General features: G+C 50.5%; 3 protein-coding genes across 6 annotated transcripts in view; all 3 read left to right on the forward strand.

Annotated features, from left to right (window-relative positions):
* spred2a (sprouty related EVH1 domain containing 2a) overlaps window positions 1-1,051 on the forward strand; it is an 8,756-nt gene extending 7,705 nt beyond the window's left edge. Inside the window, exons 5-6 of the mRNA XM_035636669.2 lie at window positions 1-114; window positions 257-1,051. The exon at window positions 1-114 is cut by the window's left edge and continues 42 nt beyond it. Coding sequence (XP_035492562.1) covers window positions 1-114; window positions 257-931 — 789 coding nt within the window. The 3' untranslated portion in view covers window positions 932-1,051. The remainder of the gene's footprint in view (window positions 115-256) is intronic.
* Window positions 1,052-4,747: 3,696 nt separating this feature from the next.
* On the forward strand, window positions 4,748-8,331 carry LOC118312243 (ras-related protein ORAB-1). Of its 2 annotated transcripts, XM_035636677.2 has the most exons (6): window positions 4,751-4,937; window positions 6,135-6,207; window positions 6,291-6,386; window positions 6,471-6,566; window positions 6,902-7,033; window positions 7,234-8,331. In XM_035636677.2, exons 1-6 carry the CDS (start codon window positions 4,924-4,926, stop codon window positions 7,429-7,431), a joined length of 609 nt encoding a protein of 202 aa, XP_035492570.1. In that variant the 5' UTR covers window positions 4,751-4,923; the 3' UTR covers window positions 7,432-8,331. The 2 variants fall into 2 exon arrangements, with proteins under 2 accessions (XP_035492569.1, XP_035492570.1); XM_035636676.2 differs by having other exon boundaries at window positions 4,748-4,937; window positions 6,291-6,566.
* A 399-nt stretch (window positions 8,332-8,730) lies between these two features.
* On the forward strand, window positions 8,731-10,195 carry zgc:110222 (uncharacterized protein LOC550336 homolog). Of its 3 annotated transcripts, none has more exons than XM_035636673.2 (3): window positions 8,731-8,971; window positions 9,447-9,707; window positions 9,789-10,195. In XM_035636673.2, the coding sequence occupies exons 2-3, from the start codon at window positions 9,449-9,451 to the stop codon at window positions 9,995-9,997; spliced, it is 468 nt and encodes a 155-aa protein (XP_035492566.2). In that variant the 5' UTR covers window positions 8,731-8,971; window positions 9,447-9,448; the 3' UTR covers window positions 9,998-10,195. The 3 variants fall into 3 exon arrangements, with proteins under 3 accessions (XP_035492566.2, XP_035492565.2, XP_035492568.2); XM_035636672.2 differs by having other exon boundaries at window positions 8,732-8,938; XM_035636675.2 differs by lacking the exon at window positions 8,731-8,971 and adding an exon at window positions 8,978-9,208.
* The last annotated feature ends 86 nt before the right edge of the window (window positions 10,196-10,281 follow it).

Here is a 10,281-nt window from a genome sequence, read left to right on the forward strand (position 1 = left end):
GTGGCGCCGCACGTGATGGCGCCGCCCAACGTCTGCGAGCCCCGCCGGCACCACTGCATCCTGGGAAATTTCTTTGAGCAGCACCGGCCTTCTGATCATTACTTCCTGGACCAGGTGGGTGGAGTCAGGATGGCAAAGGAGGAAGGGCAACTCAAAACATTCCTCATCAACATCATCATCATCATCACTGGTGCTAGCAGATGTGTTGTCCCACTGGAGGACGGACGTTCTGAACGCTCTCTCGGTGTCTCCGCAGGCGGTCCGTGTGTTTCCTCGTCACGTCGGCTTCCAGGTGGAGGAAGAGATCGTACGCATCAACCCCCGCGAGCGGACCTGGCTCACCGGCTACGAGGACTATCGTCACGCCAACTCCAGGCGAGACAAACTCCCCCAGCCCAACAACCCCGACGCCTACGTGCACTTCACCAAGAGCGAGCCGCCCAAACACAACCGTACCTCCCCGTACCCGCTGAGCTGCGACGTGCAGCGAGGCTGCAACGGTAAACTGGGCGGGCCGCAGTCGGGTGGCGGCTGCAGAGCGGTGGTGATGCTGCAGCCCAAAGTCAAACGGTGGAAGGAGGACGGCGAACGTTTGCGCTGCGTTTACTGTCAGGACGTGTTCAACCACGAGGACAACGGACGGGGCCGGTGCCAGGAGGCGCCCGACCCCGTCCAGACCTGCATCCGGCGGGTCAGCTTCATGTGGTGCGCTGACAGCCTGCTGTACCACTGCATGTCGGACCCCGAGGGTGATTACTCGGACCCGTGCTCCTGCGACACCGGCGACGAGCGCTTCTGTCTGCGCTGGATGGCGCTGGTTGGGCTGTCGCTGCTGGCGCCCTGCATGTGCTGCTACGCTCCGCTCAGGGCGTGTCACCGCTGTGGCGTGGCCTGTCACTGCTGCGGCGGGAAACACAAAGCCGTGGGCTGAGGAGCTGCAGGCCCGTGGACCGGTGGACTGGTGGACCGGGGGACCGGTGGACTGGTGGACCGGTGGACTGGTGGACTGGTGGACCGGTGGACTGGGGGACCGGTGGACCGGTGGACTGGTAGACTGGTGGACCGGTGGACTGGTAGACTGGTGGACCGGGGGACTGGGGGACCGGTGGACTGGGGGACCGGTGGACTGGGGGACTGGTGGACTGGTGGACCGGTGGACTGGGGGACCGGGGGACCGGTGGACTGGGGGACTGGTGGACTGGGGGACCGGGGGACCGGTGGACTGGTGGACTGGTGGACCGGGGGACTGGGGGACCGGTGGACTGGGGGACCGGTGGACTGGGGGACCGGTGGACTGGGGGACCGGGGGACCGGTGGACCGGTGGACCGGGGGACTGGGGGACCGGTGAACTGGTGGACTGGGGGACCGGTGGACCGGGGGACCGGTGGACTGGGGGACCGGTGGACTGGTGGACTGGTGGACCGGGGGACTGGGGGACCGGTGGACTGGGGGACCGGTGGACTGGGGGACTGGTGGACCGGGGGACCGGTGGACTGGGGGACCGGTGGACTGGGGGACTGGTGGACCGGGGGACCGGTGGACTGGGGGACCAGTGGACTGGGGGACCGGTGGACTGGGGGACTGGTGGACCGGGGGACCGGTGGACTGGGGGACCGGTGGACCGGGGGACCGGTGGACTGGGGGACCGGTGGACTGGGGGACTGGGGGACCGGGGGACCGGTGGACTGGGGGACTGGGGAAGGGAGTCTGTGGTTTTTTACGTTGTTGTTATTTGTTGTCGTCCTTTGTCTCGAGGAACTTTGTCTCAACAGATCGGGGGGAAAAGTTCCTTGTTGCCTTTTTGCGTTTTTGTCTTGTGTGACGTTGGAGCTCAAACGGCTTCCCGCTCTCACAGAGACTCTACAGAGAATATGAATTTATATAAAATGGTATATAAATATATATGAAACAGGTACTTTATATTTTTACACTCATGACCGTGTCATGTTTTTCAGCGCTGTGCGACGTCGGTGTGAATGTTGTGGTGTTTGTACATTTCACACTCAAGAAGACTGGACACGTCAGAGGAAAACATCGGGGATGAGAATGACGACGTCCACCAGAGACACTGAACTGGTCCGAGAGAAGTTCACTGCATCGTCCACTGGTGTGTGTGTGTGTGTGTGTGTGTGTGTGTGTGATAGAAATGCTTCAGAAATGTGAAACAGCTGCAGCTCACTCACACTTTCCTCAGGCAGGTTGTGTTTCCTGACCCTCGTCACCTGAGCGTCTGTTCTGTCTGTTCTGTCTGTGGTGTCTGTGGTGAGCAGGCACGATCAGTGTGGAACTGACAATCAGCTGCTGTGTTTCATTTTTCCTTCGATCCACGTCAGGAGTCATCTCACGTTTGACAGTCAAACCTGTTGGGAAGCAACAAAAACACAAAGTTCATTTTCACAGTCTGATCCAAATCATTTTCTCTCCTGTGTAAAAATTTTTTTCCATGAATAATCTTTGTCAAGTGGAGATAAAAAAAAATCAGTGTTTGTTTCTGCAATACTCATTTCAGCCACAAGTGCACAAGAACACAGAGTGTAAATAAAGATGGACGACATGACAGATCGCCCCCTGGTGTCTGGCTGCAGTACAGGTCATAAGCCCCGCCCCCTCCATGTCATGTGAGGTCGTTCTTATCAGTGATGTTTGTTCACGTGGTCATATTTCTGATCACTTTGATTCTCATCAGTTATTTGACGATATAAACACGGGCTGAGACGTCATGATTGACAGCTGACACTGACTTGTGATTGATCCAGAGGGTGTGTGGGTGGGGCCTCGATGCCACGGCTCCACTATACATGACGTCACCAGCACAAGATGGCGGCTCCTGAATCTGAGATATTTTAGCTTCATTTTTATATTTGAGGAAGAAGAGATGTGTCGTCGTCTTTATATACAGTCGCTGATCGTCTTTATATACAGACGATCACAGACTGTATATAAAGACGATGACACTGATGTAGTGAACGACTCTTGTGGCCAAAAATGAGTATTACAACAAAACACAAAACATTATTTACCTGATTCTACAAATAAATAAATATGATTTTTCAGTGTTTGGATCAGACTGTGATGTTTGTTCTTCAGGGCTTCCGTAGGTTTCACTTCAGTTTTCTACAAATCGACGCTCTGTGGATCTTTATTCTGGCTTCATAAGCTTCATTTATGACATGTTTAGTATTTGTATGAGTTTGATTCTGTGCCGTTCCTCAGTTTCCTGTTGAAACGACTCTCAGGTGTCAGAGTTGAAGTTTCAGCTGTTTTAATAAACACAAGACTCTTCACACTCTCTGTGCATTTGTAAAACGTGATGATGTCATCTTTATTTTTAATGTTTCTAATACGACGGACATAAATGTCTTGTAACAGAAGAAGAGACAATGAGACTTGTACGTGTTTGTGTGTGTGTGTGTGTGTGTGTGTGTCTTATGAGGGTACTAGACTGATCAGGATCCTCCAAAGGCCTTTGGAGGTTTTTTCCTCCTACTCCTCTTCCTCCTCCTCTTCCTCACCAGGAGCTCGTCCTGGTCGCTGAACAAGGTCTCATCTTCAAGGGAATAGTTAAACATATTTTTGAATTCCACTCACACACATTTATCTTTTGCTCAGACGAGATCCACATCACACTCGATATGAAGCTACAGATGGTTAGCTTAGCTTAGCATAAAGACAGCTAGCCTGGAGGAGGGTGTAGACTCAGGATGTCCTGTCAGGAAGACGATGTCATCACCACGGAGACGAGACTGTGGCCTCAGCTCTTACCGCAGGCTGCGAGGAGCGATTCATATCACCTCAGAGAGTCACAGCTCCTGGACCCGGTTTTAAATATGCTCCCTGTTCACAGCCGGTGTTTGGTTTGTCTGCTCTGGGCTCCTGTAGAAACATGGCGGATGTGGGAGACCAGTTTTGTAGGGGCACAACATGATACGAGATCGCAACACACTTCTTCTTCTTCTTCTTCGTTTTTAACCAGCGTAACAGAGGCATTATTGGAACCTTCTGCTCCAGAGTTTTCCGTTTCCTCCGACAGTGGCAGATATTAAAATGTTGACAGTGAAAAAAGTTGAATATTTCCTTAATTTTCAGTTATGTGTTGTTTGATGTTCACTTAGTCTGCAACGACAATGACCCCTGACCTTGTCACCTCGACAGTTTTAAGTATAAAATCAAAGAAAATACATGTGATACATGTGATACATGTGTAAGCAGTGAACCAAAGAACAAGCTGGTTCTTGTGGTGTAGTGAAGATATAACGTCTCATTCTAACGTAACGACAACACGACGATTCTCATGAAAACATTGTGATGAAGAATATTCACCCCAGTGTCATTTTTGTAATTTTCTGGCGCCATCTGGTGGTAAAGTTGCAAACAGGAACCAACTGAGCGACCGACAGGGGACACTTTATGGTGTCGCACTGCTGATACCATTTCCTGCATCGTCTGAAAATTCAACATGAACGCGACGTATTCTGGAGCGTTTATTCAACAACCGTATTCAACACGACGTAGAAACATGGAGACTCACACGAGGTCAGTATTTAACTCTTATATGAACAGAGTTATGGACAATATGTTCATGTTCTGTGAACAAGTTCTTCTGAATATTAAGAGACTTTTGTCCTGACGGCTCCTCCTGAATGCTGCGGACTGGACCTTTAATCCTCTGACCTGTGAACGCCCAGTGAAACAAAGACTACACTACCCATGATGCCCAGCCTCTGGTATTTCCGGGTTGGTCGCTCTGTCAGCCATATTGGATTCGATTATGCTGTTGTGGCTGCGACGACCAGTTTAACCAGTTCTCAACAAAAAACGGTGTTTTTCCTCCGAACGAGGCGGATTTCATCTTCACCCGCGACCGACTCCTCTCTGCTCCGCAGCACCGACAGCACCGACGGTGCATCGCCCGACAGTCCACCATGAACCCCGAGTAGTAAGTGGCACTTTTCAGGCTGGTTGTGTCCGGCTGAGCTGTCAGCGAACACAGCGGAGCTAAGCTAAGCTAGGCTAAGCTAAGCTAAGCTAGCGCTAGCCGTCCGGGCGGACCGGTACGAGTCGAACGTCCGCGGCGGTGCTCGGTTGGCGGCATCCTGTCGGATGACAGCGGTCGTTTTAACCTCCGAAGTCGTTTACTGATGAATACACGTCCGCCGGGTGGAGATCGTTCCGTCGGCCCGCTGACAGCCGGCTCCGTGGAGGTAGCGTCGGGAGCTAAGATGCTAACTACGTCGCTCAGGACGGAGGCTCCGGTCGCCGACAGCTGCTCGCCGAGGGTCGCGGGCCGGTGCGCGGCGTCACGACGCGACTCTGCCGGTAAACACGAAGCGGAGCGACGCGTCGGTCCGGGAGATGTTCAAGACGAATCCGGCGTCATTTACCGGCCGCAAACAGGAAGTTGGTCCCGCTGTGGAGTTCGGTAACGTCAGGCGGTGACGACCTCGCAGCTGGAGCCGCGGACCGGCTCGGTTCTTGTTCCGATCAACGACCGATTAACCGATCGATCGGTCGTTAATCGGTTCGTTCATATCAAACGTAATGAAAACCGGAGACGACTGGGTGACGTCATCATGAGAGTCACGTCACTCTCCCCTGCAACAACCCTCGATCTGGTGGAGGTGTCGTCAGTGTGACGTCCAACAGCTGATCCATTAGTCTTCAGAATCGAACATGATATTGATTATATTGATCTGAACTCCTGATATTCTCCTCTGACACACTGTTGTTGACTGAATATGATGATGATGATGCTGCAGATTTATTAACTGGACTCATGGATCATGTGACGGCTGCTACTGAAAACTATTTTATTCATAATTTTATTGATTGTGAAGGGAAATAGTGAGAAAATCTCCCAACAATCAATTATTATTAGTTATCCCACGAATTCACTGTCAGTTGGTAACAGGGTTTAAACTAACTAGTAATGTTTTAATGAATTTATTAAGGGTATATAAACATGATCAGTGACTTTATATAAAGACGATCAGTGACTGTATTTGGCTTCATGACACATTTTTCACACTTACAATAATTCAATCTAATCCAACATCAATATAATACAAATAAACATGTTGTTGTTGAATGTGTTGTAATAACGTCTTTGTGTCGACGTGATATTTTTTCTCCGCAGTGACTATTTATTCAAACTGCTGCTGATCGGTGACTCTGGTGTTGGGAAGTCATGTCTGCTCCTCCGGTTCGCAGTAAGTGTCTGTTACGTAACAGTCAGCTCTGTGGAGGCTGATCACGCCGCCTCTCCGACCCACCTGTGTGTGTTTTATCTTAGGATGACACGTACACAGAGAGCTACATCAGCACCATCGGTGTGGACTTCAAGATCAGAACCATCGAGCTGGACGGGAAGACCATAAAGCTCCAGATTGTAAGAGGACCATCAGATAAACAGCGACACACTGGATTGTGTTGGAGGTTCTTTAGACTGACGAGCTCTGCTTTGCTTTCCCAGTGGGACACAGCCGGTCAGGAGCGGTTCCGCACCATCACGTCCAGTTACTACAGAGGAGCTCACGGCATCATAGTGGTTTACGACGTGACAGATCAGGTCAGTGCTTCTTTGCGACAAACATCTCCCTCCATTGACGAGACCAAAGAGGAGAGTAAAACAGAAACATCAGTAAAATTAATTAACATTCAATTTAAACACAATGAACGTCAAACTTCATTTGTCCGTTTGAGACCAGGCGTTTGGCATTTTGGTGGTAATTACAATTTGTTTGTGTTTAACATTCCTGCGGAGATAAATTCTGTAAACCTATGAATATGTGCAGCAGCTCCCAGAATGCACTGCTGTCCCGTCAGATCACTGAGCTCCAGTTAAAATGTCGTCCTTCGTGCCGGTGTTCATGGCGCCTGTCTCTCTCTGCCTCCCGTCTTCAGGAGTCCTTCAATAATGTCAAACAGTGGCTGCAGGAGATCGACCGCTACGCCAGCGAGAACGTCAACAAGCTGCTAGTAGGCAACAAGTGTGATCTCACAACAAAGAAAGTGGTGGATTACACCACAGCTAAGGTGAGCGCTCTCGTGCTGCGATGACGTGACATCGGTCTGTAACCCTTTGGATTTGCTCTATAGATAAGATGTAAACACTGCTGTAGCCACGGTAACAATGGTCCTAGTCCTAGCTAACACGTTAAGACAGAAGAAGACAACAGCAACCAGCTAACACGTTGAGACGGTAAAGTCTCTCCTCGCTCCTTTTCCTTTGCCAGGAATTCGCTGACAACTTGGGAATCCCATTCCTGGAGACCAGTGCCAAGAGCGCCACCAACGTGGAGCAAGCCTTCATGACCATGGCGGCGGAGATCAAGAAGAGGATGGGCCCCGGGGCCACGGCCGGCTCCTCGGAGAAGTCCAACGTCAAGATCCAGAGCAAGCCAGTCAACACCTCGTCCGGAGGCTGCTGCTGAGGCCGGACACCAGCCGGACCTGCATCGACCCAGAGCCCCAGACCAGTGTCCATGTTCCGATGCTCCACAGGGGGGAGGGGGGGGGGGGGGGGGGCAACAGACGGATGAGGACTGGTTTGTGATTGTTGTGCAGCTGCAACACCAGATTCCCAACTACCCTTTGTAAATCACATGAGGATAAGCCCCACAGACCACACCCAACATCTCCTCTTTCTTTACCCACAGTTTTTAACAGTGACTCTTCATCTCTCACTCCTCCTCCTCCTCCTCTTCTTCACTCTCACACCACGTCGTCGACGGCCTGAACATGAGTCAAATGAAGCACATGCTTAAACCAGCATCACGCATGTTTAGACCTGATCACATGCCCCAATAACATCAGCGTCGCCCCTGACAACCACGTGTCAGTGCCTTTTGTGGCAAGAGATTCACATGACATCACACCTTCGGCCGGCATCCCCCCCCCCCCCCCCCCGTGCCCCCAGTAACCATTCCTACACACACACACACACACACACACACACACACACACACACACACACACACACACACACACACACACACACACACACACACACACACACACACACACACACACACACACACACACACACACACACACACACACTCTAAGCATGTGCTGCATTGGGAGACGTGTTGTCGGTCGTGTGCATTTCTCTGCTAATGTTTCTCCACCGACAGCACAACAACGCGAGGAGGCTCCAGATTATCTATAACCTGTAAATATTTCTACATCCGTGTAACCAGTGATCTGCAAAGTGAAGCGAACGACACGAGACTCAGCTGATTGGTTCCCTCGGCTCGTGATCTGTGGTCGCGGACGAGACATTTTTGTGGCACAATGTCTACTATTAAAACAATGAAGGAGATCTTTGATAACCGCTGCTGCTGCTGTGTGGTTCTTTCTCTGTGTTAATCTGAGAGGAATGATGATCTGTGCACTCTGTGGCCTCCAGATCAGAACCTCGTGTCTGAACACAGGTTTTAGAAACAGACTGGAGGTCACGACCTGTGTTTCTTCAGATAAGATTGAATGCAGAGAATAAAGTCAAACCTAATTAAAGGAAAACATTTTTTTTGTATTTTGTGAATTAAGTAGGAATAAGGATAAAGTCTGAAGGTTGAGAATAAAATCTAACGAAATAATAAATTGTGTTTGTATTTCGTAAGTAAAGTCGGTTCAAGAAAAATTCACTTATCATTTACTGGTTCATACACACTGGACAGCAGGGGGCAGTCGAGCCGCCGGGCTGTTGATCGGCTGCACGTGACGTCACAGGAAGACACGACAGGAAGCGAGTGAAGTGACGGAGACGTTCAGTGACGTGTCAGTCTGCGTCCAACCAAAGCTCTTTACTGACGACTGACGTCATCACACGTTGATTCAACCGGAAATAACAAGCGACCGACTTATTCATCTGCAGAGACTCCGCCGTGCGACCGTCCGACCGGGACCGGAAACGGTCTGCGACCAGGACCGGAAACGGTCTGTGACAAACTTCATTCAAACAAACATGTGGTAAAGTTTTATCTTCACCCGCGAAAAGAGTCAACAGATTCAACCAGATAGAAGAAAAGAGTCAAGTCCAATTACTAAGTTACAGTAACCAAGTAACTAACTTATCAGTGATCGACTGTTGTTGCTTCTTTGACCAGGACGATCAAACCACTGACACTTTGTTAACTGACGGTCAGTGTCTCACTTTAACATTGACTCGTGTTTTGATCTTATTTGAATTAACAGAAAACAAAACAGGTTAGTAGTTTCTTATTTTCTTAAAAGTTCCATTCAGAACTTTAAATTTCAAGTTTGTTTTCAACATCTCAACTTAATCTTGAAACAAAAAGTTGCTGTACTTTTCTGCGTGAAGATCATGTTCACATCACAGGTTTTGTATGAATGAGACTCCGCCCTCCTCCCGGATCCACTGGGAGTCTGGGGTGCGTTTGTTTTGTGGATACAGCTGCATGTGCGCGGTGCGTTTGTTTTGCAGACATGACGGTGCAGGTGCGCTGCCTGTCGTTCCGGCAGCCGTACGCTGGTCTGGTTCTGGACGGAGTGAAGACGGTGGAGAGCCGCTGGAGGCCCCTTCTGGCCCCGCTGGAGAACCAGACCCTGGCGATCCACATCGCCCAGCGGGACTGGGAGGGGGATGAGTGGCGGGCAGTGCTGAACGGCCCGCTGGGGATGAACCGGGCCCAGATTCAAGCGGTCCTGGAGTCTGGGGACAGGTTCGGCCGTGGCGTGGTGGCAGGTGGGACATGATGGGTTTTCTATGATACTCCTGTTCACGAGACGTCCCTGAAGGAATCACGTATGGATCATTCTCTTTCAGGATTGGTGGATGTGGGTACTACTTGGCTCTGCCCCGCCTTCCTGCAGGGGGAGGAGCTACAGCGCCTGGAGAGCTCAGCCGTTCTGATTGGTCTGCATGAGAAGCACCTGACTAACCTGTCCAACCCCCGCTGGCTGAAGGAGCCGCTGAGGTCACGAGGAGGTCGCGACCTCTGGACTGTGGAGATCGCTGCTGAGCTGTTGCCATGACGACACATGATGCACACAGCTCCTTACAGGAAACCAACTGAATGCTAATGTAGCATGCTAACATGCTAATGGAATGAAGAGAATGAAGGAAAGGAAATGTTCTGAAGTTTGGTTTGTCTTCATTTTGATTGACAGGCGATGAAACAAGAACAATCTTCATGAAATCATTGTCGTCAATAAAGTGAAAGTTCAGTCTGATCAATGTGATCGATTGGTTATTACTGGTTTGCAGTCGGTGATCGTCTTCATATACAGTCACTGATCGTCTTTGTATACACGTATAT

The sequence above is a fragment of the Scophthalmus maximus genome, chromosome 8 (genome assembly GCF_022379125.1).
Source record: "Scophthalmus maximus strain ysfricsl-2021 chromosome 8, ASM2237912v1, whole genome shotgun sequence".
NCBI classification, from domain to species: Eukaryota; Metazoa; Chordata; class Actinopteri; order Pleuronectiformes; family Scophthalmidae; genus Scophthalmus; species Scophthalmus maximus.

Coding starts and splice junctions, on each gene's coding strand:
- zgc:110222 (XM_035636673.2), top strand. CDS start 9,449: ATGACGGTGCAGGTGCGCTGCCTGTCGTTCCGGCAGCCGTACGCTGGT. Junction 9,708..9,788: donor CGGCCGTGGCGTGGTGGCAG/GTGGGACATGAT, acceptor ATTCTCTTTCAG/GATTGGTGGATGTGGGTACT.
- LOC118312243 (XM_035636676.2), top strand. Junction 6,208..6,290: donor GTCTGCTCCTCCGGTTCGCA/GTAAGTGTCTGT, acceptor GTTTTATCTTAG/GATGACACGTACACAGAGAG. Junction 6,567..6,901: donor TTTACGACGTGACAGATCAG/GTCAGTGCTTCT, acceptor TCCCGTCTTCAG/GAGTCCTTCAATAATGTCAA.